Raw genomic sequence first — 26,734 nt, forward strand, 5'->3', positions numbered from 1 at the left:
GAGCATGGAAGGAATAGAATGATCTCATGGTTGGGAGTTCCCAGTTCTGGCCCCACTGATTAATAAACAAACAAATCTCTCATATCATAAGCAAGGCAGTCTTGAACAGCAATGACGTCAGGCGCTTTGCCTTGCCAGTCTGGGTGGCTGCAGGGCTGTAGGTTTCAATTAATGCACCAACAGGATGAGCATCTTTGATTCCTATAGACACTGTCCCACAGTGCCCTCTGCTGGGGACAAAAGACCTCAAGGACCAGAGATCTTCATTCTGGCCTGGTGGCACACGCCTATAATCCCAGTGACTTGGAAAGCGGAGACAGGAGGATGGCAAGTTTGAGGCCAGCCTCACCAACATCATGAGACCCTGTCTTAAAATAAAAAAGGGCTGGGAGTGTAGACCACTGGGAGAGCATCTCTGGGTTCAATTCCCAGTACTGAAAAACCAACTGACAGACCTCCATTCCTCCACGTGGTGGGCAGGTGTCCTAGGCTCATGTTTGGCTTTGGCCATTTCACCAACACTCACTACTTAAAAAGCTCCCTGCTCGTCCTTCTGCACTAGGGAAAAGAAGTAGGGCACTGTTGGGTCACAAGTGCCATCCCCCTCTACCTGGTGGTGTCCACCATGATCCCCCACCACACGGCTGCCTCCTCCCTCCGGGGTTCCCCAACCCCGTCCCACTCCCATCTTCTCCTCTGGAGCAGTCAGGTCACCGGTCTCTGCTCGGAAGCCAGGGCCATCTGGCATCATCTCACTGAGGGGAACAAACCAAGTGAGTTGTGAGGGACACAGTGCCACATAAGAAAGGACACTATTTGTGTGGGTTAGTCTCCACCTGCTCCTGGCTCAGATGCGTTCCTGCCTTTCTGCACGGGGAGGTGGCTATAACCTTCAAGTGCCCCTCCCTTGCTCTGTGACTCTGAACTAGTAGCTTAATTTCTCTCTGTCCATTTCCTCATTAACAAAACGGGGATGAGAATGCCTACTTCAAAGAACTGCAAAGATTCAAAATGAAAGCCCACGTGTACTGCTCAGCACTATATCTGGAACACAGCGAGAGTGCAAATGTGTCAGCCATTACTACATGCAGACGTGCCAAATGTACACGCACAAAGTCACACAGACACTCAAGAAATGCTTCAGCCTCAAGAGGAAACTCCAGTTTGCTCTCCTCCTGCTTAACAGTATGCTTTTGGGATTTTTTAGATAAGCTCACATGCACACACGCACACCTGCGCACACGTACACACTCAGATGCACCTGCTGAACACAGACAGGGTCCCTCTAGACACCAGGGCATGGCTTTCTTCACTTACTAACATGTTCCCCTTTCTACTTTGCATACTGTGTACTGTTTAAATTATTAACAATGAGGTTTTGTACATTATTAATAAAAAAGAAAAAGTGATGAAGAAAATACAAACTCAAACTTCTATTCCTGTCAAAACGAAGGCCCATCAAAAGCTTACCTTTGGCAAGCTAAAGAGAGCCCACTGGGCCCAGTGGGCCAGGCAGCCCGGGTGGCTGGGGTGCCTCATGTTCCAGGTGAGCCAGTGCCAGCAAGGAGGCTTGGGACAGGGCAGCCCTGGCCAGCCTTGTCCTGTCCAGGCTCACTGGGAGCTGGCATCTGGGCATGTGGTACCAGGGCCCAGCTCCCAGTCTGCTCCGCCTCCGTGGGGAGCTTGGCACCGCCAAGGCTCACATCCCATCTGCTGGGAGATGCAGGCCCACTCGGGACTGTCTGCTTGGCGGCTGGGGGTGGCCATCTGGGGCAGGCCAGCCGGCTGACCTGGAAGGGAGCCTGGACCCTATACCCTGGTTAACCAGAGTCAGGGGCACACGTGTGTGGACAGGATGGAGCCCTGTCTGTCCATGAGCTGGAACCCACACTCCCAACAGGGGCCTCCAACCTCTTGGCAAGGAATGACAGCCATCCGTCCCATCAGTCACATGGCACCCAGCAAGCAGAGCTCTTGCTGCCCTGCAGTCTCTGCTGTCACTTCATGGGGACCAGCCTGAGAGCACCTTGTATCTGCCCAGGCACAGCTCACAGCCCATCTTACAGATGAAGAAATTAAGGCACACAAAGGAAAAGCCACCAGCCCTCGTTAGGGAGGGACAGCACCAGACACTGACCCCAGGGATGTGTGATCCCTGAGCCAGAATCCAAACTTAATCCAAAAGGTACTACAGGTGGTGGTGGTAGGCTCAGGAGCAGGGCAGCCTTGGGCCATGTCCTGGTTCTGCTGCTGGTGGATTTGACAAATGATTTTCTGTCTGAGATCCAATGTCCTTTTCTTTGGAATGGACATAATAATGGGATGGATGCCCTCTACCCGCCATCATGGTGCAGTGGAGGAAGGATGGGTCCATGCTTGCTGCTAACATGTGCTGTAATTATTAGTTGTCACTACTGCTACCGTCTTTGGGCTCCTTTATTTTCTGCTCTGCCTCCACGAGGGGAAGGGCCTTAGGAAGGAGTGAGGCAAACCTTGAGGCCACTGCCCTCCCATCAACTCCAGATGATGAGGGTCTCAGGTCTGACCAGGAGGCTCTGCCAGGGTTGGGCCTGGATGAGTCTGCGTCTGGCCTGTGTGCGCGAAGACAGAGAAGGGCCTGCTTGTGGGTATGAGCCTCAGGGCAGGCCAGCCCACACGACTGAAGGACAAGGGGACAGCAGGTTGAGACCCAGCACTGCCTGACTTATGTGTACATGTCACTGAGTCCATACAGGTTCTGTGAGCCTAGGATTGCCAAGAGGGAATCTGAGGCTCTGAGAAAGGAAGCCATAGGCCTAGTGTTCTAGAGCTACAGGTGAGAACCAGAATTCACAGACCAGGATTCTGTACAGCAAGCATGTACCTGCCTCAGGACCTTTGCACTGCCTGTTCCCTTTACCTAGATTTTCTGCCAGGTCTGTCTCTGTCACAGGAGCACATTGCTGCACCTCTCTGCTGCTCATTCACTGCTGTACCCTCAAGCCCAGGGAGGGCTGACAGGGGGATGGATGAATCCTGGCCCAATGACCATGAGACTTGAGAGTCCCTGTGACCAGCATGGGGTGGACTGGAGCCTCTGGAGACTGGTTTGGTGGGTGCTGGGGATGGGAAGTGGGAAGAAGCATGCACAGCCGGGAAAAGCACGGAGCCAGTTTCCAATTACTGAATAGGAAGTCCAGCAGGAAGATCCCAAGCTGACCCAGCATGGACGCACGGAGGCCACAGTACCTGTGAGCACCGGCATTTAAAACACCCGCTCCACATATTCTTTCATTAAAAACAAAAATGCTGGCACCAAGTTAGCTGAGTTCATGACTCACGAATGGGCCTAACGTGTAGTCTAGGCAGTCAGGGGACTCCAGGGGCAGCACAGAAGTGGCCAGAGCACAGACAACACCTGGCCTTGTCACTTAACTGGAGGATGCTTTGGGCAAGTCCCCAACTGCACTGAGTCTGTTCTGTCATATACATGAGGACAAGGGTACCTTCGTCACAGAACTGTGAGATGAGTAAATACATATCAATGACACGAACAACGCTGGACTCAAGCATAGAGCAGTGTGCGGTGACAACGACAACTGCAGCTCGTATCACTTCATGAGTGTGGCTATCGTTTCACCCAGCAGTGTCCACACGTCCTAACGCAGTCTGATACTGTGTGAACTGTCACCTTGCATTCTGAATAAGTGCTCATTTGGCCAGAAAGGTGAGCAGAGGGAAGAGGGGGCTGGGGACCACCTGCAGCCTGGACATATGGTTTTGGGGCCCACTCCCAGCTGCCACAAAGCCTCTGTGAACGTCTGCGTCAGGGGATGGGGCAAGGACCCTTGGTGCGGCATCTGCCAGCCTGGATGAAGTCCAATGCTAGGTTGGCCCCAAACTCAAAATCCTTGGCGGCAGCCGCCTAGTGAGCTCCCACACTTAAGCCAAGCCCAGGCCCACAGGGCTGGGGATGCAGGGCTGAGGGAGACCCAATTTGGGTGGCCTGCCTGATGACTGTCCATTTTCTGGAAAGGTCCTCCTACTGGAGCCTTTTGGGAGTCTCTATCATTGTTGCCTCCCTGACCTGCTTTTTGCTGAGGATCTGCCCTGCCTCCTCTGGGTGGCTCCCAGAGAAGAGGGAACCACCAATCAGTGCCCTTGGCCTGGCCCCAGGTGGAGCACAACCCCACAGCTAGTCAGTTTCCTCCATCACCCTTGACCACAGTGACTGCCCGCCCCGGGGAAGCTTGTGATCCACCCACAGCCAGAGATGCAGCAGATAAGAGTCCTTCCTTCTTGATGGGAAGTTACAGAAGATCCAAGCAGCTGGTCTCCTTTTTCCAACCACATGGAGACAGCGTGTTGGTGGCAGGAGAAAATGACACCAGAATGCTAAAGGAGGCAGAGCCATGCTGAGCTGAGAGCTGAGGAGGTGAACTCTGGAGACTTTGCTGGAGTCTGAGTCCAGCCAAACCTGAAGCTGGCCCTACCCTGGATTTGTAGTTACACAAACCTGTTAATCGTCTTGTCTTAAATCAGTAAGAAATAAAATTTTTGTCATAATTTAGACTCACACTAGAGCAAGGTACACCCTCCAGGCTTCCTTCCCTAGCTGCAGCTAATCTTTAATCTGGGGGAACCTCTGGCCCAGCTGGACAATGGAATTCTCTGCTCTGAATGGAAGGACGCAGCTGGGGGTGTTCTGAGCTAACAAGCACAACAGCAGGGCCTGTTGAGACCCTCCAATTCCTGCAGGGCCTGGGGCTTGCTGCCTTATTCTTTCCAACATGGGGGACACCTCATATCCTGAGATGATCCCTCACCTCCCCCCTTTATTTTTATGCTAACTAGAGTTAATCTCTTGCAAAGAGACCGCAATCAGGGACTCTGGATCACACCACTGGGTTCAATCTAAGCCTGGTGGCTTTTCTCTGATTCCATCCAAGTCAGCTCTGAATCTTAAGTTTCCTCCTTTGTTCAATGAGAGGCCAACAGGACCGCTCTCCTGGGGCTGCCGGAGGCTGATGGAAGCTGAAGCAGGAGTGCCTGACCCCAGAGCCTGGCTCGGGGCGCACAGACACGAGGAGTTTACTCATCAGGATTTAGAAAACAACAACAATGACGATGGGACCTACCTCTCGGGTCCGGAAGATGATCCTGTACTGGTACTGAGGTCCGTGGTCCTTGTGGTCTTCCAGCTTCTCCCGCTTGATGCTCACGGCCACTGGTCCCAGCTTCTCGTCCACCCCAAAGTAATTGGCATGCTCTGAGTAGGAAGAGCAGGTGAGCAGGGTCAGCTGGTGGGAAGAGAGTTCCCGACCCTGCTGATGGGAGGGTGGGGGAGGGGCGGGACCCTGGTCACCCAGATTTCCTGCTTCATCACGGCCCCGGGGCCCTGCTCAATAGAGAAACCAGAAGTAAAAGCCCAGCTTTCTGCACCAACTCTGCTCTAAGTCATAGACCTTTCCTGAACCTCTGGTGCTCTCATCTGAGAAACGGGGGCCCTGATGCTACCCACAGTTCAGAGAGCCCATGTGAGGTGGAATGAGGCTATAAATGTCAAATGCTTAGCACATGGAGTGTGACACACCCAGCACCACTGGGATTAATCTTGCATTTGCCAATGGTCCGGCCAGCCCTGGTGAAATGATTACGACCAGTCCAGAGAGCCTCCCGCTGGCCCAAATCTGGGGAGGGATAAGATACATGGCCCAGGCCAAGCTGCTCAACAGCCTTCTCAGCATAAGATGGGTTTAAGGACAGCTGTGAGGAGTAAGTGAGGTGACAGGCTCTGTCCACGCTGGACACTCAGTAACCACATGACTGAAGCGTTGGCTAGCACCACCCAGGGCGTACGTGATGCTTCTTCTGGACCCTAAGCAGCACCTCTACCTGACCGTGGTTCTTTAAACCCTGCTCATTTCCCTTAGGTGACAGAGCTTTCGGCAAGTCATGGAGCAGGTCTCTAGCTCTTTCTGCTCAATGACAGCCGTCTCTCCTTGTCCCTAAAACTTGCCACTGTCTATCTTATAACTGTTTCAGGGGACAGTTCTTCCCCGAGTCTCCTGCTTGTGGTCTCAGCTCCACAAAGTCAGCATCCACCGTTGCTAGAAAAAGGGCCCTGTGAGTGGCTGTCCTGGAACTTGAGATCCTCCTGCCTCAGCCTCCCAAGTCCTTGGGATTACAGGCGTGTGCCGCTGCTCCTGGCTCTTTGGAGCCCAGGAAGCTCATAAATGACTCAGTCATTAGCAGTGTTCACTGAGTGGCCACTGTGGATCTGTCTATCTGCATGCGGCCTTCTCAGTTTATTTCCCCAGCCCTAAACCAGGCTGCCAGGTTCTCAGCTTCCAGATCTTTGGTGAATTTAAAAATGAATATAAATGCCTCCCCCCCCACAGTCCCACCCCCTGTTCCTCTAAATGGTACTTTTAGCCTCAAATCCATTCTGTGCAGCACTGATGCTGCCTCATCAGCTTTCTTTCTCCTGATCAGCAACCGTCTGGAACTTCTTTTTTCATCCTCTTATTTTCAATCTTGGTGTTATTTTGGTCTGGGCACGAGATCCTAGTAGGATCAGCTCCGCTCCTCACATGCAGATGGTTTGAGGGGGAAACGTATCGCACAGCTCGTAAGCTGTGGAACACACCCCGAGACCCAGGGCTGCCTCATTCCAGGCTGGAACTCTGGGTGCACCCTGAGCCCTGCGGGATGACCTGGTTGACACCTGTTATGTTTGCTGGGACACTGCTTTTTTAAAAAAAAAATTTAAATCATTGGCTGCAGAGTACTAGCTGCCTATCCATTATCCATTACCCCCTCCCTTCTTTAAGATAAAAAATAAAATAAACCCTCTATTCTTGGAGGATGAGAAGAGAGACTTTGCCTAGCTAAAAATCTACACTTCCAGCCTCTTTCCAGACAGGAGTGGCGAATAAACACAAACAGCTGTATTGAGTTTCTGAGAAATCTCTTCAAAGGGGCCTGATTTCACATGAGATCTGCCTTTATATTCTTTCCCTTTCTTTTTGCCGGCCTGGAAATAGATGTGGTGGCTGGACCTTCAGCAGACACCTTGGCCTTGGGGCAGGCACTATGAGGGGTGGAGGCCATATACTAAGTCTGGCATTGCACTGGTGCTAAAGAGTAACCATACCAGTCCTGGGCTGGTGATCACTGGACTTCTTTGTATGAGAAAATATGTTGGCCTTTTTTATATTGTTTCAACTAGTTCTGACCAGTTATAAGCTATTCTCAATACAGCTGCCAGAACTTAAAAATTTGGAGTCAGCTGGGCATGGTGAAGCATGGCTGTCATCCCAGCAACGTAGGAGGTTGAGGCAGGAGGATGGCAAATTTGAGGCTAGCCTCAGCAACTTAGCGAGGCCCTAAGCAACTTAGCCTGTTGTTGGGTTGGAAGAGGAACAAGGAAACCAGGAAGGAGGCTCTGGAGTGGTTGAGAGGAGGAGATGGTACACAAGTTCAAGATGGGAGTGCTGGTCAACCCTACACCCCCAGGCTATAGCTGTACCAAGCCCATGTTTGCTGAATAACTGGGCATCTACAGTCTCCCGTAGCTCTGGGTTTATGGAGGGCCAGCCAACAATCACCCTGTTTCAGAACGAAAAATAAAAAGAGCTGGGGATGTAGCTCAGTGGTAAAGTGCCCCTGGGTTTAATCCCCAATACCAAAAAATAAAAATATAAATAGGAGAGTCTTCATTAAACAATTGGAATTTCAGGAGAATCTTGCAAAATTACAACTGCTGGCAACACTAGGTGTGTCCGCCTTTCTCACAGGACAATAATCGCAGGAGCTGAGCTGGAGCTGCCTATGTCCTGCTTAACAGGGTCTCTTCTGCACGTTTGCTGCCTGGGCCTGTGGTCTCTGCACTTTGCTGTGCTGCCTTCAGGGAGAGTCCCTTAGCACAGATGCTGCACAAAGCCCCTCTCCCCCTGGTGGTACCCTCACTTCAATTGCCTCACCTTCAAAATGGACCCAGAACCCGTCCATGAGATACTTCTCACTCCAGGGCTCCCATCCTGAGCTTGTGCACCATCTCCTCCTCACAACCACTCCAGAGCCTCGCCCTGGTCTCCTGGTTCCTCTCCCAACCCAACACAGCCAGAGCGGGGCCAGGAGCACAAAGAAGATTAGGACCCTCCTGTGTTCAGAGTCCACCTAAGTGTCTGCATCTTAGGGTAGAAATGAATCAATGAATCTTCACCACAGCTCACAAGAATCCCACTTGATTTGTCCTTGTCACCACTCTGCCCCGGCTCCCTCCACTCTCCCTGAGTCACTGTCCCAGCATGCTGGCCTCCTCCCTATTCTTCCAGTGTTCTAGGACTCTCATACTTGCTGTTTCCCAGCTGCACACCTCTCCCTCCCTCCACCCAGGACCTATATGGCACCTCTGAAGAGGCCCTGCCTGACTGGCACACATCTCCCTCTTCTCTGCGTTACTCTTCTCAGTGGCACATGGCACCCTTCAACCCTTTACCTATCTCAACTGACATGAGATACACCCCAGGCTCATAGCTGTACCAAGCCCATGTTTGCTGGATGACTGGGCATCTACAGTCCCCATGGCTCTGGGTTTATGGAGTGCCAACCCAGCCTCAGACTCGGGGCTCACTGAATCCCTAGCGCCCTCCAGCACGTAGATCCCATTTCCACAGCATCCTGGGAGCTGGGAGCAGGGCCTGGCTCAGAGTGAATGCGAGCGCAGCAGGTCTCAGAGATGAGGTGGGGCAGGCCCACCCACTCACCCCCCAGGTCACCTTTGCCCACAAAGTAGTCCTGGTAGTAGCGGGCACCCAGGTCCACGTGCTCGATGCTGTACTGCCGGGGCCGACTCTGTGTCCTCTGCTGCTCCTTGGGCACCTCCAGCACTGAGATGCTGGCATTGGTGCGGTAGGTGCTCAGGTTGGGCTCCACCAGGTGGCCTTCTGCCCCGCCTGGGGAGCCCACGGAGGCCCGGGAGAAGCTCACGTTGCGCTCGCACTCCCCTCCGATCTCGTTGCGGAAATGCGGGCAGCTGAGCAGCAGGTCGTTGCTGTTGTTGTCCCCAAGGTCCTGCTCCAGGTTCTCTTTGCAGTTCAGGTCCTCTGTGCTGGTGAAGGCTGGGTCCAGGCCCCCGAGGCTGTGGGCCCGCGATGCTGTGACGGAGGCCATGGCGGAGGCGGCGGAGGCGGCAGAGGCCCCGGTGGTGGTGTTCCGCCGCTGGGCCACGGTCGCCCGGTTGGCGGCCGCCTCGTTGAGGTCGAACAGCATGCTCTGCACGTCGAAGTGGGCAAAGCTTTTCTGGCAGACCCACGGCCTGCTTGCTTCTGGGGGACTCCGACCCTCCTCGGCCTCCCCGAGGGGCCGCCCGGCTTCCCCGTCAGCTTTACTGCTTCTCAGCTTCCGGAAGATGGACGAGTCCACCGTGTCGCCACTGCCCAGGCCCCGCACGGGCTTCTTCCGGGTCTTCTCCTTCTCCTTCAGAGGCTGCAGGAGGAGACTGTCTTTGGAGGGCTGCCCGTTGCGGGGGTCCCCCTTGGCTCCACAGCCGCCCCCTGAGAGATGAGGGCCAGGGTCCGCCCGCAGCAGCTCGCTGAGGGTCTGGGCGCCCCGGGCCTCGGGCTGCTCGCTGCGGAACTCATTGAGGATGTCGAAGAAGCTCTGCTCGGGCACGCCCTGCACGTCGATGGAGGAGGTGCTGCCGTATTCTCGGAAGAGGGGCAGGGCCCCTGTGTGCCGGCCCCCCCGAGGCTCCCCTGGGTCCTCCACATCACACTCACTGAGGGTGATCTCACTACTGCTGCGGTGTCGCAGAGGGAGGAAGGCCCTGCCGGGGGACCGGGGCCACCCATCCTGGAATTCCACATCTTTGGACCTTCTCCTGGAGAGTCGGTGGAAGGCTTTGGACCCTGAGGAAGCTGAGGTGCTGGCAGGGGGCTGTCCATTCTGTATGCTCCTCATGGAATGGGCCACCTTGGTGGCCTTTGTGACTTCTGTGTCCTGTGAGGGGCTTGGGTTGCTCTGCTCTCTCAGGGCCTCTCGCTTGGGTGGCCAGTCTGCCACTCGCGCACGAACACCCATCTTGGGCATTGCAGGGGTGGTGGGGCTGGGGCGGGTGGTGGCGGTGGCTGGGCTCTCACCAAGAGGCTGAGACATGCTGCCATTCTGGGCCCAGAATCCCATGGGAGTGTAGTCCCCTGTGTGTGGCCCAGGGAGGACATCGGAGCCCCTGGCCCCACAGCCAGCTGCCAGGTCCACACCATCACTGGGAAGGGGCCGATAGGTGGTCATAGTCCACGGGCACTGGAATGCTGTGGGCCCCAGGAAGCTGTGGTGCAACTCTATGGGGTCCCCTGGCTTTCAGCCATTGTTCAGGGCCGCCAGTCCCAGGATGAAGGATGCTGGCCCCTGAAACCTGACGCAAAGGTTGTGAGTCTGTGGAGTCCAGCTCTCCACCATCGCTGTGGACAGCTGAGCCAGGACAACTTCAGGAGGCAGGTGCTGTCCCAGGGGCTCCAGGCAGAGTGGCTCAGCAGGGCAGAGCAAGCAGCAGCTGTGGGCAAGGGCCCGCGGGCGGCAAGGGTGTCCTTCCTGCCATGCTGGAAGGGGAGAAAAGGAAGATGTGAGAGTCTTGAACATGCTACTGCTCCCACAGAAGGGGAATGTGGCTTTTCTTTTTTCTTTTTGACAACTTCACTCACTTAAAAAAATTATTATGGACATTTTCAATCACACTCAAAAGCAGAGAGAAGATCATAATGAGCCACCCGCCAGTTCTGACAACCATTAGCTCTTTGCCACTTCTTTTATCTGTTTGCCCAGCCAATCTTGATTTGTTTTTGACAATATTTTATTTTATTTTATTTTTCAGTAGTGGGGAGAGAACCCAGGGACTTGTACAAACTAGGCAAGTGCTCTCCAGCTGAGTTATGCCCCCAGCCCCAACAATATTTTAATCTCAGACACCGGGTCATTTCACCCATAAATACTTTAGCTTATCTCTCTAGTGGAAAGGTCTTAAAAAAATAACCATGATAAGCACTATCATATCCGTGTAAGTTAACAAAGATTCTTTATTATCTTGCAACTCTATGAGCATTAGATGCTCCCCACCCCAAAGTGTCTTTTGTTGCGCTGGTTTGTTCAGATGAGGATGCAAACAAGATCTGTACTCTGCTCGCTCGGCAGATGTTTCTCTTGTCTCCTCCGCTCTAAGCAGCCGCCTTCCTCTATTCTGATGCTGTTTACTGATTGAAGGAATGGGGTCACTTGTCCTGTGTAATTTCACTTTTGGGATCCCTGTGGTGCCACTTAACATGTTCCTCTTCCCCTGTATTTCCTGTGAACTGGCGATGGCATGTAGAGGGCAGACTACTGTCCATCTGCTCTGCAGTCCGCCCCACCGGCCACGTGGCCAGAAAGGAAGTGAAAGGGGTGGACTAGTCACCAGAAGAGGAGCCCCTGGAGCTGGGGGAGGGAAACTGCAGCGTGAACTCCGCGATTAACAGGCAGTATGAGCCTCCCAGTAAGGTGGATCCCACTGCTGCTTTGCTAAGATCTCCCTGGCGACTCCTCACTGCACTAAGATGAAATCTACACTCCTCTCCCTGGCCCACAGCCCGCAGGATCTGGCCCTCGCCAGTCACCCTGACATTTCTCCCCATCTCTGACTCAGCCCCCACCACGCTGGTCTTTTCTGTTCCTCTGACACACAAATCCAGGATTTCTGGGGATCTTTCCTTAGTTTCCACCAGGCTGGCTCCTTCCCTTAATGGCAACTCTTCAATGAAGACTTCCCAAACCACTCGGTGCAGACAGAGAAGCCTCCTCAAAGCCTTTTTACCACCCACAGCTTTCTCTCTGCTTTTCTTAGCAGTTGTCAAAAGCCAAAACTATTTTGTGCTTTATCTGCTCACTATCTCCACCGCTAACGCCAGCTCCAGCACCGCAGGATTGTCTGTGCTGTTCACGGAGGGATCCCCTGCACCCAGACTGGCGTCCAGGTCACCTGGTCACTGTTCTTGTATGAATGAGTGAAGAGGTGGCCTCTGCCTAATGTGGGTTTAGGCACATGCTGGTCTGCAGGCCTCTGGGAGGGAGTTCTCGCTTCTCTCCACAGTGTGAACCACTGCGCAGGGCCACCTCTTTGTCTTTACTTTGAACTTGTAGAAGATGAAACGCCCCTCTGGACCCTCTGGAGAGCAAGGGTAAGTGGCTCACCATCTGAGGCTGAGCCTGTTGGCTTCCCTGGCAGCCTTGCCCCTTCCACCTGCCAACACAACTGGCAGGAAGGTGCTGGGAAGGGTGGGCACTGGCTTAAAATAACCAATAACTTTTCTGTCCTTTGGAATCTAGAGGCAGGCACAACATGACCATCCTGGCCAACAACCACTACTGCTTACCATGCGAGGTGGGGGGGGGGGTGTCCAGGAGTAACGGTGAACCAGCGAGAGGAACCAAGAGGGACGTATGAGCAGATTCATGGGACAAAACAGTGAGGAGGCCCACAGCCTCCGAGGAATTGAGGACCAGAGGTGAGGGGAGGGCGGGACACCCCTCTTGCTGGTGTCCCATGAGTCCAGGAACATTCCTGAAGATATCCAGGAAGACAATACAGGAGACAGGCCAGAAAAGGGGTGGAAGTAGGGGAACCCACAGGGTCAGATTACTTGAGGGAGACAGAGAGGCCAGGAAAAGCCCATGGCGAACCATTTGCCAAGAAACCAGTGGGCCTCAGCTTCCTCCAACTGCACCTTTCAGGAATAAGGATGCCAAATCACCAATTTTTAAAGAGAAATCAGAGATCTAGAAATGTATTCAACATCACCCAAGTTGAAAAGCAAAACAAATAATGACAACGATATCAATAAACTACCATGCATAGATTTCTAGAAGGATTTTTAAGCCGGGCACCAATGTGCATGCCTGTAAATTTTAGCGGTCTGGAGGCTGAGGCAGGAGGATGGGGAGTTCAAGGCCAGCCTCTACAACTTAGTGAGACACTGTTTAGACAATAAGCTCTCAGTGGTAGAGTGCCTGCCTAGCATGCAGGAGGTCCTGAGCTCCCTCCCCAGTACAAAAGAAAAGAAAGTCTGTCCCCTCATTCCCACGCCCTCCTCAGTTTCATTTTTTCCCTTTGCTTTCCTTATGAACATATTTGCTTATTTCTCTTATCCATTTACTGGTCTTCCACCCCCTGTGAATGTGAGCCACCATTGTGTACCCAGTACCTAAATGTGTGTCGCAAAAAGGGGAGGTAGGGTCTTGCTTTTTTCACTGGACATCATTGGCTGCTTTCCAATTTCTTTTGCATGTATTTCTGGTCAATAATTGAATACTTTTTAAGAACATTACTGATCAAAAGAACAATGAGGGTCCACAAAGTATGCTGTGGGTGGGGTCAGGCAGCCGCTGCTGGTTCTGCAACCTCCAGTGACTAGGGCTACAGCTTTGCCAGAGAAAAATCAAATCCTGTTTTCTTTTTTGGTTCATCTCATTATCTGTTGCCTCTACCACTAACCAGTCAGCTCCAGAGCAGCAGGGAGCTTGCTAGAAGGCTTGAGCCCAGCCCCACTCTGTAGGGGCGGCTGGCCTGCCGAGGGCAAGGGCACTGCACGGATCAGCTGCCCACCTTGCATGTGGCCCCACCTGGTCAGCCTAGCATGCTGCAGAGGGAGGCTCAGAGCTACACTTGGCCTGGGTGGAAAAACCAGTGGTCCAGATGTGACCTTGACTTGCTGCCGCACACAGACGTGCTCTACTGATGGCATTTGGTTTCAGAAACCCTCAATCCACTTGTGCCTTCTATGACCACATACAGATGTTCTAGCAGACCCTGGTCTCTTTGATAAATCCCTTCCATGAGCAGGTGCAGCTCATTCTCCCTGTGACTTTTTTTTTGGGTACCAGGATTGAACTCAGGGGCACTCAACCACTGAGCCACACACCCAACCCTTTTTTGTATTTTGCTTAGAGTCAGGGTGCCACTGAGTTGTTTAGCAACTCGCTAAGTTGCTGAGGCTGGTTTTGAACTTATGATCTTCATGCCTCAGCCTCCTGAGCCACTGGGATTACAGAGGTGTGCCACTGCATCCGACTCCCTGTGACGTTCTAAGAGTGAGTGGCACCCATAGCCTCTGGAATTCTGGGACTGTGCACACTAGTCGCTTGTCAGCTGTCTGATGTAGCACTCCCCTTCCTAAACAAACAACCGATCTTCCTCACAGGGAGCCCCTATTATGAGAGGAGAGTAACCTGCACACAGGAACCAGACCCCTGGGCTCAAACTCCAGAGTGCCATGGAGCCAGTTTCAATCTGTAAAGTACCTCACTGTCACGAGTTATCACAAGCTGATTGTCCCTAATATGAAAATCTAGAATCCCTCAAAATGCTCCACAAATGGAAAATTTTCACACCTGAATTCAGGAGCCAACTGAAATACTCCATCAAATTACCTTCCAGCTATGTGAGCAAGGTGTGTATAAAACATACATGCATTTCACCCTGTGAAATGGGTCCTACCCCCAAGACATCTTATTATCATGCATATACAATATTCCACAATCTGAAAAATCCCAAATCCGAAAACACATCAGGTCCCAAGCATTTCAGACAAGGGCGTGCCACCTCCATTACCATTCTTTGGTGCATCTTTGGTATGAGCTCTTATCCCAATTATGGAGTTACAGGTGGGTGGACAGAATGAATGGGCTCAGCGTCCTCTTGTGAGCTCTGTGCAAGGTTCACAAGAGCTTTTGCATGGTGTGAGTTTTGCTGGGGATCCAGGTTCCTTCCCTCCAGTGCTCGCTGGCACTTAACTGTTCTCTAGGGTTGCTCCTGGGACCTCCTGGCCTCTAAGGAGCCTGGCTAGCTCAGGGTTGTGTGCAAGGAGGGCGGGTGGGAAACAGCAGGGTGGCCTTGGAGACAGCAGCAAAGCTAGAAGCAAGTGGCAGTGGTGGAGAGTCAGCCAGGGTACAGTTGGTGGCAAGTCGCAGCAGTCAGTGGCGGTTGGGCAATGCAAACATGTAGCCCGCTGGAGGTCAGATACGGGCTCCAGGCTTGGTGTGGCCAACAGGCAAAGGCACTCTTTCCTTTCTGCCCCTGAGAGTGCTTCTGGCTAACCGATTTTGTCTTGTTGCCTCATGGCCACACTTCTCAATGAACCACTGGCAAGGGGACACACAGGGATGGTCTAAGAGCGCCCTTCTTATCTGACTGACCAGGAGGAGGAAGGAGAATCTTTCCTTGACCTTGAACAGCCCCTGATCTCTCACCTCCTACTACTTCTTCCCCTTTTTTGCAAGGGGTGGGGTGGAGAGGGAAACCAGGGTCTTGCACATGCAAAGCAAATGCTGTATCACTGAACTGCATTCCCAGCACTTTGTACTGATACAGTGTCTTACTAAGTGGCCCAGGCTGGCCTTGAACTTGTGATCCTCCTGCCTCAGCCTCCTGAGTAGCTAGGATTACAGGTGTGCACCATCATAGCAGGCTGACCTCTGCACTTTCAGGTTCACTGGTCAGAATGTGGTCCACAGCCCCTCCAGTTGCAAAGGAAGCTGAGACAGCTATAATCTGTGATCACATCGACTACCTGCGGGCCAGCGGGGACTTAACCAGGGTCTGTTAGCACAGCAGGCAATCAGTGGTTGTTTGGATTCCCAGATTAGAGCTTATTTTTAAAAAAATTCTTTACAGTACTGGGACTGCACCCAGGGGCACTCTACTGCTAAGCTGTATCCTCAGCCTTTTTTATTTTTTATTTTGAGGGTGCTGCTAAGTTGCCAAAGTTGGACTTGAACTTGTGAGTGAATCTTCTGTCTTAGCCTCCTGGGCTGCTGGGCCTGCACAGACCTGGAGAGCTCTAAGCTGAGAAAGCAGCCCCACTTTAGTGGGCCCTCAAACTCTGGAGGCTGGAACAGCAGACAAGCACTGCAGCCTCGGTGCCCTCGCTCCAGCAGGTCCTGCTCTGTGGACGAAGTCTGCTGGAGCCTCAGGGGCAGAGTGGAAGGGGAGAACACGAGTCTTCCAATGGTGGACATTTATGGTTTGCTTCCATGGCCTCCTTGACTCCTTTCCCAACAGAGTTCCCTTTGAAAATCTGCTCTCTCCAAATGCCACCCAACATGCTAGAGATAAGGGAAGCCTGGCTCAGGAACAAACTACGCGAGCCAGTCAGAACCAGTGGTGATGTTTTGCCAGGGAGGCTGGAGTTGAAGACTGTGCTTTTCCTTCTCACTCTGACAAGATGTGAAGGATGGAATCATGCAGCCACCCTGTGACCAGGAGGCAAGCATCATCAGTAAAGGGAGCTAAGTTAGAATCTGGGGACTGCAGTCATCACTGGAGTCTCCACATCAAGGTGGACATAAAGCCAGCTCTATTCCACTGCCCACCAAGGAACATTTTAGTTATACAGCAAAATAACACACACAGACTCACAAACATCACCTATAACAGCAGCTACCATGAATGCAGTCCTTCTATGAGCCAGGTCCTTTTCTTAGCACTTTAGATTTGTTAAGTATTAAGTGCCTCCTCTGTACCACTACTGTAGGTGCCAAAGATACAGCTCAAGCAGATGAAGAGATGCCAGGGAAATCAGACAGATGATTTGAGATGGGGTGGGCAAGGCTCACTGATCTGCTGAGGGCAGGGCACTTATATTAGTCAGCTTTCTGCCACTGTGACCAAATACCTGAGATAAACAAAAGGAAGAAAGGATTATTCTGGTTCACTATTTCAGAGATTTCTGTCTGCAGATGCTTGGATCTGTTGCTGGGCTGGTGGTGAGGCAGAGCATCAGGCAGCGGGTATGTGGTAGGAACCTCATGGTGGCAGGGAAACAGAGACAGAGGGAGGAAGGAGGGGGCAGGTCTCAATATCTCCTTCAAGACACGTCCCATGACCTATCTTCTTTGTACCAGACTCCACCTCTTTTTTTTTTTTTTAAGAGAGAGAGGGGGGAGAGGGGGGGGAGGGAGAGGGAGAGAGAGAGAATTTTTTTTAATATTTATTTTTCAGTTTTCGGGGGACACATCTTTGTTTGTATGTGGTGCTAAGGATCGAACCCGGGCCGCACGCATGCCAGGTGAGCGCGCTACCGCTTGAGCCACATCCCCAGCCCCCAGACCCCACCTCTTAAAGGTTCCATCACCTCCCAACAATGCCACAGGCTGGTGACCAAGACTTAAGTATATGAGACTCTGGAAAACATTCCAGATCTAAATTGTAGCACTATCTACCTTGCGCTGGATGTGCACATGAGCACCGCCGCTGTGAACGGGCAGGAAAGCAGGCACGTATATTCCACCGTCCAGGCGGCGTTGGGCACGCAGTGGTTCTTGCCCCCAGCTCTACCTCAGAGGAACCAAAGGAGCTTTTAAAAAGTACAGGTGTCTGTCCACACCCCATCCCCAGAGATTTTGTGTCAGCTGCTCTCGGATGGGACCCAGGGCCAAGGGTCTCTTAAAAATCTCTGTAGCTGATCCTAGAACAGCCAGCACTTAGGACAAACAATGAAGAGAGAGCAAAGCTACGAGGGCCTGACACCAAGTCCTAGAAACTGTAAATGTGAGAGGGTGGCCGGGAGAGGAGAGCCAGACATGAGTTGGAGCAGGATCCGCAGCAGGGAGGCAGGACAGCAGGTGTGACAGAGCCTGGGCAGTAGCTGTGGTATCAGTGGTCAATCAGGCTGGAGGCTGCTAAGAGGTGACATTATGGTAAGACATTGTGCATGGTGACATTACTGGTATGAAGGGCCCTGACAATCTTTGCTGGAGGTATTTCAGGGGAGCACTGTTCCAGGGAGCCTTGTTCACACTCCCCACCCCTTGACCCCCCAGGCTGCCCACTGTCTGTCATTCTGTTGGTCCTTGTCCTTCCATACCCCAAGCTGATTCCTCCCTCCCACTGTTGAGTTCCCACGGGTGTACTGAACTTGGTCTGCTGGATTTTTAAGCTTCTGGGCATCTTTTGTGCTCCCTGGACTCTGGATAGTGCCCACCTAACCTTGTCCTTGCACACGGGTCAGGCTGGGAGAATAACAGCAGCAATGACAGCCCTGACAAGCCGACGCTGACAAGCTCTCTGTGTGCTAGGCTCAGGGAACACACCAGCATGTGCTGACTCGTGTGTGCGCACCACCCCACACCACAGGGACGACCACCATCCCACCTCACAGATGAAGAAGGGGACGTGGCCAAGTCAGGCAGCTGTTAGGTGGAGCAGCTGGGCCTCAAACCCTGACAGTCTGGCCACCACACTTTAGAGAAGAGGGGGGGGCAGCTGCAAGGAGTGCGTTGTGGATCACATGAGTGATGAGAGTCTCTCTCTGAAATCAATTCACACAGACAGAATTCTAGAAAGTCAGCAACAGCTCAGTGACTGTAGGTTAAGAATCTGTTTTTTTTTCTTGATGTCTTCCCTACCTTTTTGGGAGTTCACACATACCCAGGACCATTTTAGAGCTCCCTCAGGAACCAAGATGGATGGAAATCTTAGAAATCTCATTAGGAAGGGCTGCAGCAAAGACTGTTCCATCTGCCCAGGAGCTATGAGCGGGGCCTCACCACGGTCATGAAAACCTGCACTTTCATATTTAATGCCAAAAAACCCGAGGATTGGTGTTTCTAATTGAAATCTTCCCTGGCATCCTGGAGGGGCCCTCATTTCCATGCAAAGAGTAAGGCGGGGTTTGCACAGGGGCAAGAACAGCTGTTTACCGCTGTTACATTCCAACCGCAAGACTCCCACAAAGGTCAGCGGTCCCAAGCGACCTGACCTGCTTATTTTCCCCTGGGGGAAATAGGAAGAATGAATTGGAATTATGCATCAAATTTGAGGTATACGTTGTATTTTGTTTTAATCCAGCAATTTCTTTCTCTGGGAATCTATCCCTCAGGAAGATACCCCATCGCACACTGGACACAGGGAGGCTCACGTTGCTGTAACACAGAACTGTGAACAGCCCAAATGTCTATCAGTGGAGGCACCATCTGGGTCTCTATTCTAGGGGGTGCAAAGCACTGTAATAAAGCAAGGCAGAGCTATGGGTAATTTATGCAAGATGCCCGCAGTGAATGAGCGTAGCTCATGCCTAGCGAGTGCCTGCTACATGCCAGCACGCAGAGCGCTCTACATGTGCTCACCCATCTGATTCTCATGACAGCCCTGAGAAGGAGGGACCAACACCATCCTCACTTTAAAACCAATGCAAAGAAGGTCAGAGAGGCTCAGACTCTTGCCCACTTTCAGCTAGAAAGTGATGACACTGCGATTCAAACCCAGGCAATCCAGCCTGACGGTTTATGCTCATTTACTCTAGGCCTCCACTTAAGAAGGGAGAGAGGCAAGGTGCAGAACAGTTTGTATGTAGAGGGGATGGAGACCTAGTAAGTATGTTTTGCAAGCTTCCAGAACTTTCTCTGTGACTGCAAGGAACTGCTCATAATTGCAAAGGGGAGAATGTCTGGGGGCTGGGATTCATTTTTAGTTTTAAAAGTGAGCACATAAGGGAAAACTCTGGTGAGTTAAAATCACCATCCCCCAAAAGCCTTCCCTTCTAGAATGCAGTCTGAATGGGAGACTCACTAGCTCCATGGCTGGGGACCAGTCCCCACACTGGCTTTGCTCCAGGCCCGCAGACTGAAACACATACATCTTTCCAAAAAGCAGATTCCTCCAAGGTCTGGAGAGATACTCACACCCCATCTTTTCTGGTATAGGGGATTGAATCAGGGGTGCTTTACTACTGAGCTACATCCCAGCCCTTTATATTTCTGAGACAGGGTCTCACTAAGTTGCTCAGGCTGGCCTCAAATTTGAGATCCTCCTGTCTCAGATTCCTGAGTTGCTGGGATTCCAGGTGTGAGCCTCTGTACCTGTTCACACCCCATCTTGTGTTCATGTTCTCCTGGTGAAGCAGAGGCCGCACTCACCCCGATGCTTAAGTTATAATGTTTTTATTTTGTTCCCTCATTTGGATGAAGTCATGTAAGTTATATCCTCATGTGATCACACGCTTGTAAATAGATGAAATTAAAAAAAAAAATCAATGGGTTAATGGGTTAACGCCGTCAATGCTTTTCTAATTTATTCTCAGAACTTGAAGATTTTTCCTGATGTGGTAGCTGCAGCAGAGTGGACAGAAGCAAAGAATACCCAGGTCAATGCCCAGCTCTGCACTTAACTTCCTGGACTTAGCCGTTCTATGTCTCAGTTTTCCCATTTGTAAAATAAAAATAATAATATGGCTTAACTCTTATATAGAGACTTAGAATATCCCTGGCACAGCCTGTAATCCCTTCCACCTCTACAAAAAAAAAAAAAAAAAAAAAAAAAATCCCCTGGCACAGACTGATATAATGTAATAATAATTAAAAATATTTTTGAGCAAACCAAATGTGGCCTTGCAATGACCTATTATTCCCCTGGACTCAAGGGCCAAGCAGTTCAAGGTGGCTCCCCTTGAACAAGAGGGTCAAACCCCTCCTTCCCAGCAGCCCCAGAGTCTGAGGCAATGGGAGGTGGCCCTCTGAGTCTCCCTCTGAGTGGGGCTGGGAGTTGCTGCCTCCCGGAAGCACATATGGCTCAAGCATCTTGTTCCAATTCTGGGCTCAATCCCACTTGCTTCAAATGAGACTTTGAAATGTACAATTGGAAAGGGATGCTTCCTGGTGTGTGCACACAGCCAGGCCCACCCAGGAGCTGCAGCATGCTGTGGAGGGGGGTGAGGTGATGGAGCCAGGCCATGGGCCCGAGAGGCGAGACAGGGGTGACCACTTCAGGGGAGGTTTAACTGGGGCATTACCACTGCTCCAGGCTGCCCTTGAAGGATCTCACTGGCTCTGGTCAAGTTCAGTATCAAGCCACAGGCACTGGTGTGGCTATATGGCTTATTTTAATACTGGAACTTTTTTTTTGGCAAATGGGTACAGATCTGAACCCCCAGTTCAATCACGTAGGTGATGCCTACAATCATCATGTAGGCAACACAAGGGCCCATTGTGGCTGCTGGGATCCGACTTTGGGATCTGCTCCTGACGCCATGCCACTGCCTGGGCCAGACTGATGATTAAATATTTAATGTGTCCCCGAATAAGGATCGCTCCCGTGGCCAGGCCAAATCTCCTGCGTAGGAGATGGCGTCTTGTCAGCACGGAGGAGTCTGACTTGCAAACTAATCGCAGCTAATTGCCACCGAAACCTGCTAACATCACATCTGTTGGGCCTGGAGATTAAATCAATATTTGACAATCTTGATTAAACAGAGTCAGGGAATCCTTGTAAAAGAACATCTGTTAAAGCCCTGTTCTTTCCAACTTGCTCTTGGGGGGCCAGGCCCAGGGTATTTCCGGCTCTGCTTGTCCTCACCTGAGGATGATTTTGGACTAGAGGGGATGGGGGTCAGCAGTGGAGGCCTTGGGAATGCCATGGCCAGGAAGGTTTCTAGCAGGGGGACAGGAGGGGATGGGAGGGGAGGAGAAGGGACATCCACACGGCTGGGCCTTGTTCTCCTGGGTGGCACCCAGCTGCTGGCAGTGATCATCCATCACCATAACTGGCCCCTGATCCAGGTTCGCCAAAAGCCAGGCCCTGTGCAGAGCACATGACTTGAACACAACACGAACCCCTGAGCTCGAGATTTCTAATCACCCTCTGAGGGAGGTTACGGCCCCTCACAATGAAGAAACTAAGGTCCAGGAGGGTCCACAGAGAGAATGAGAGGAAGAGCTGGGATCTGAACCCAGGCTGGGCTGCTCCAGAGCCTGCCCCATCTGAGAGCACAGCTGTCAGAACAGGGGACACACCGTGGCACTTATGGCGCCAAAAGCCCAGGCTGGAGGCTGCTCTGGTGGTGTGGTTCCTGGGCTTCCTCTAGCAAGGGCCGCCCCATGCAGCAAGCTCTGGCCTCACACCTGGCTCCCCTGAACCTGGCAGCTGCCTGAGGAGGCGGCCCCATGGATCTCTCCAGTTTACAGAAGGGAACACGGAGGCTCAGAGCAGCAGGTTACCTGCTGAAGGTCACCCAGTGAGGTGAAAGGCAGAAATGGGACTTGAGTTCAGGAATGTGGATCTATGGTCATCATAACCACTGTCATCTCCAAAAAAGGAAAAAAGCAGGGACAGAGCCATGAACACAGTGGGGACCCAAGTACCTAGCCAGCCACCCCTTGGTGATTTAGGCAGAATCAGGCTCCTACTCTGCACAGGTTACCTGGGATCAAATTCTAGCCCCAATATGTACCAGAGAGAATGACAGTGACACCTCCTAGACTGTGAGAAGTCTCTGGTGAGGCAGTCAGCACAGTAAGTGGCACCTGACAAGCAAGCGATACATCCTTATTCCAGACTTTAAAAAAAGCACCAACAGTGACAATGGCAGCTGCACTCACACTCTGATGGGGTGAGCGGCGGGGGCTGGTCAAACACACACACACCTGCCAGACACCATCTCTGCTCTGTTCCCAGCACCCAGAACAGTGCCCAGGTCAGGGTGAGTCCTTCCCAAGTAATTTCTGAATCCATGAAAACAAACAAATACCCAGGCCAAGTGTGGAGGCACACCCTAAAATCTCAGCTACTTGGGAGGCTGAGGCAGGAGGAAAGTTCAAGGCCAGCCTCAGTAACTTAGTGAGACCCTGTCTCAAAATAAAATAGAAAAGGGTCTGAGGAGGGAGCTCAGTGGTAGAGTGAACCTGGGTTCAAGTCCAGCACCAAAGAAGGAAGGAAGGAAAAAGAAAAGGAAGATCCAACCCAGTTGAGTAACCAATTAGCCAGTCAACTAGCCCAGGCCAAGCAGCCTGGTCCCCCGTTACCTCTCCCAGAGTCCAGGTTCCCAACATCTGCAGGGAGGGGGGAAGCTGAGGAAATGGCAGAGACTACTTGGCGGTGGGGTGGACGAAGCAGATACTAAACCATCCACTAAACAAAGCAATCACTGGCAGGAGAGGCAGGCATTGTTCTAACCCCCAATTTACTCCAGGGAGAACTCACGAAGTGCCTGGTCCAGTCTCACCCTGATCTTGAAGCAGAATCTTACAGGGAACTGGCTGCTCTAATCAGAGAAGAAACTCAGCCCACGAAGTAATTCAAAACAATGGCACAATCTTTCACACTAAAATTTAAAAAGAATATTAAGTGACATATTTGAATCTCTTCACCTCCCTTTCCTTCCTCGGTATTTAGGTCAACGGGAAGAATGATCTGCAAGGCTAATGGTGGTTCCCCTTGGGTAGGGTGCGAGAGTGTGAATTCAGATCCATTCTCCACCCTGAGGCTCCCAAACTTCCCCCAACACCTCGCCTTCCACTGAGGCAAAGCACAGCCTGTGCTCTTTCTTTTTTTTTTTTTTAAAGAGAGAGTGAGAGAGGAGAGAGAGAGAGAGAGAGAATTTTTAATATTTATTTTTTAGTTCTCGGCGGACACAACATCTTAGTTTGTATGTGGTGCTGAGGATCGAACCCGGGCCGCACGCATGCCAGGCGAGCGCGCTACCGCTTGAGCCACATCCTCAGCCCCTGTGCTCTTTCTTTAAAATGATTCTTTTCAACATCTCACGTAGGAAAGCCTTCATAATGCCAGCGTTGGATTCATTCTGTTTTTTTTCTAACACTCATTAAACAAAGCGCACAAGGAGTAGCATTTGTAAAGCTTGCCTGTGTCAATGAAAATGAGCGTTAGGACCAGAAACGACCCCAGCCAGGACACATCTCCCAGACTCAAGGCTAAGCCAGAAGCCAGAGACAGCAAAGTACAATGCTTCTGGTTCTGTTCACAGGAAGCTCAAAGCCATGTCACTTAGAGGTGCTCACATACGGGAAGAGACCAGCAAATGGTGACCACAGATGCCTGAAGAGCGGTGGGTGCGGGAGGCAGTCCTGGGGCTCTGGGTAGTGGGGTGGTTGTGAATTTCTCTGCCTGGGCTGATGTGGGCACTCGCTCGCTCTGTCATTCTTCACTAAATGGCACGTAGCTGTCCCTGAGTATCCACAGAGATGGGTTCTAGGGCCCTGGAGGACACTGAAATCTGCCGCTGCTCAGTTCCTTATACAGAAAGCCGCATCTGGCTCGTGCTCAAGCTCCTTGCCCTTTAAACCACCTCCCGATTACTCGCAATACCTAGCAATATGGGAGCTATTAGATTGTGGTATTGTGTTTTTTATTAGGAATAACAGCAAGAAAAAACTACATGTTCAGCACAGAATTTTTTTTTTCAAATATTTTTGTTCCATGGTCAATGCAGAACCCACAGACACAGAAGGCTGAGTATATATATTTTACACATTTCTTGATTAACTATGTTACATTTCACAGTAATTCCCCCCCCCCCCACCCCACAGTAAGTTTTAAAGTCTTTTGTATTGTGCAGGTTACTGAGATAGGTACTTAAAAAAAATACATATGTGGGGCTGGGGCTATAGCTCAGTGGTAAAGTGCTTGTCTTGAATGTGTGAGGCACTGGGTTTAATCCTCAGCACCACATAAAAATAAATAAAGATATTGTATGTTCATCTACATCTAAATAAATATTTTTTAAAAATACATATATATATTTTAAAAGTCTCAGCTGTGTGATCACCCTCTTTGAATCCCAGAGGATGAGTTTTGTGGAACTGTGCACCGCCTCTCCCCTCTCCCCTCTCTCCTGGCAGGGGGTTCGTTTCTCTCCTGCACAGGGCTTCCACCCCCACACCTGCAGGGACACTTCACCTGCCTGAGCACCAGCCCCCTGGGCATGCTGGGAAGGTGCATTCTCTTAGCCAGGAGCAGGCAGGGAGATCAGGGCTGCACCCACAGAGGTAGCCTCAGGGCAGCTCACCACAGGACAGCTGGGGACAGAGGGGAAAGAGCTGCCATTCACCTGTCAGGCAGAAGAGACAGGTGGGCAGAAGGGCTGGGGGCCAGGCCACTGGAATGTGCATCCCAGCTCTGTCCTTGCGGCAATGTCACAGAAGGTTCTAGAGGAGCCTAGTTCTGATCCTCGACTGGATGTAAAAAGCCTCTATCAGGCCCGCAGGACTGGCTGGCAGATGGTGCTGTTTGTACAACTCCATAATCAAACACCCCACCTTGGACCACACATAGGACAGGTACACAGGCCCTCAGGAGAATAGGGGCATGGCATTCCTATAGCACCAAGGAGATCAAGACACTGGCAAATCAGCCCCTCTCCCAGGACAACAGACTTAAACTGCTCCCAGTTGGTGGAACCTTTCTAGAGGCAATTTGGCAAGAGCGTTAAAAAATGTTCCTACCCTTTGAACCAGTAATGCTACTTCTGGGAATTGATCCCAAAGAAAAAATTACAGATGAGGAAAAAATAATTTCATGGGGGGCTGGGGCTGGGGCTCAGTGGCAGAGCGCTTGCCTCGCACATGTGAAGCACTGGGTTCGATCCTCGGCACCACAAAAAATTAAACAAACAAAGGTATTGTGTCCACCTACAACTAAATACACACACACACGAAATAAAATAAATAAGAAAATTTAAAAATATGATTTCATGGCATTAGATATAAAGTACAACAAGAACAACACAACAGAACCATCCCCCACGAATGGCACCAGGGTCCTGGGGAGAGTGCATGTCCCATGTCTGTGAACCACAACACACATGTGCAGATGCAGACACAGTCACAGCAAAAAGGCTGCAAAGAAATACTCTCAAATTTGGTGCTGGGATGACCAGGGATTTCTGAAAGTGTGTTCTTTATACCTTCCTGTATCTTTTCAAATTACTTTCAATAAATGTGTTTTCATACTCAGGCACACAATGAAGGTTCCACTGATTCTACTCACTGAACAGATCTGAAATCTTACTATGGAACAAAAAGAGGGGGGCAGTGTTTAAATCAACCCCTGAGGGTTGAGAAACTGGCCACACAGAGGGACACTGGTGGGGGGAGGAGATACACAAACAGCAGGTGCAAAGGTCCTGGGGGTTTAGGAACCAGAAGTTTACAGGCTTAGGAGGGCCATGGCCCCACTTGGCTGCCATGGACTAACCTACCCAATGAGGGGCATTTGGAGGCTGGAAATTTGTTCTATATGTCCCTGTGGGGGACAAGAGTAGCCTGGCCCTGAGTAGGGGTGGTGGCAATGCAGAGAAGGGAAGGTGCTAGCCACAGAGATGTGTCTGTTGCTCTGGCTCTGCCCTCACGGTTCAGACCAGAGTGGGAGAGAGGGATAAGTGAGCCACTTCAGGCCTGTAAGTTGGGCTCTGATGGTCAGCTGATAGGGCTGGGTTTGGTTTTAAGAAAATCAGACAATTTTCCAAACAAAAGCCAGCCTCGGCCCCCTCCAGATGGAATGTATGTGGAAGGAGTTCCTCCTGCCCAGGTCCCTCTCCTCTCACTGGTGCTCCTCACGGACCCCAGGGCAGGGGGCATCACTCCCCAGGGCAGATGAGGCAACAGTGCAGACAGCAAGGGCATTCCTTCATGTGGGAACCGGAACTTGGCCCACAGAGTGCGACTCTGGCACCCTCCACTGGCCTGGGCGTGCTGGGGAGGGAATCCAAGGCCACTCTCCTCTCCTTCCTTGAGTGAAGTCCAAATCTGTTGGAGCAGCGGGATGCCCATCCAGAAAGCTTGCTTTCCCAGATTCCTTTGCAGCTATGGCTAGCTATGTGCTCAATTCTGGCCAAAGAAAGGTAAATGGAAGTCTGTTGGGGGCAAGGGAAGAAGCCTCTGGCAAAGCTGCTGCTTACCTAATAGAGGGGAGCAGTGTCAGCTGGCATGCCTCTGC

General features: G+C 51.6%; 1 protein-coding gene across 4 annotated transcripts in view; it reads right to left on the reverse strand.

Annotated features, from left to right (window-relative positions):
- SIPA1L3 (signal induced proliferation associated 1 like 3) overlaps positions 1 to 26,734 on the reverse strand; it is a 230,533-nt gene that overhangs the window by 82,885 nt on the left and 120,914 nt on the right. For all 4 annotated transcript variants that reach the window (XM_081273205.1, XM_081273204.1, XM_081273202.1 and 1 more), the window contains 2 exons: positions 8,763 to 10,583; positions 5,118 to 5,248 (listed from right to left, as the gene is read on the reverse strand). In XM_081273205.1, the coding sequence (XP_081129331.1) occupies positions 5,118 to 5,248; positions 8,763 to 10,275 (1,644 nt within the window). In that variant the 5' untranslated portion in view covers positions 10,276 to 10,583. The remainder of the gene's footprint in view (positions 1 to 5,117; positions 5,249 to 8,762; positions 10,584 to 26,734) is intronic.

The sequence above is a fragment of the Spermophilus citellus genome (assembly GCF_964194105.1).
Source record: "Spermophilus citellus genome assembly, chromosome: 18".
Lineage (NCBI taxonomy): Eukaryota > Metazoa > Chordata > Mammalia > Rodentia > Sciuridae > Spermophilus > Spermophilus citellus.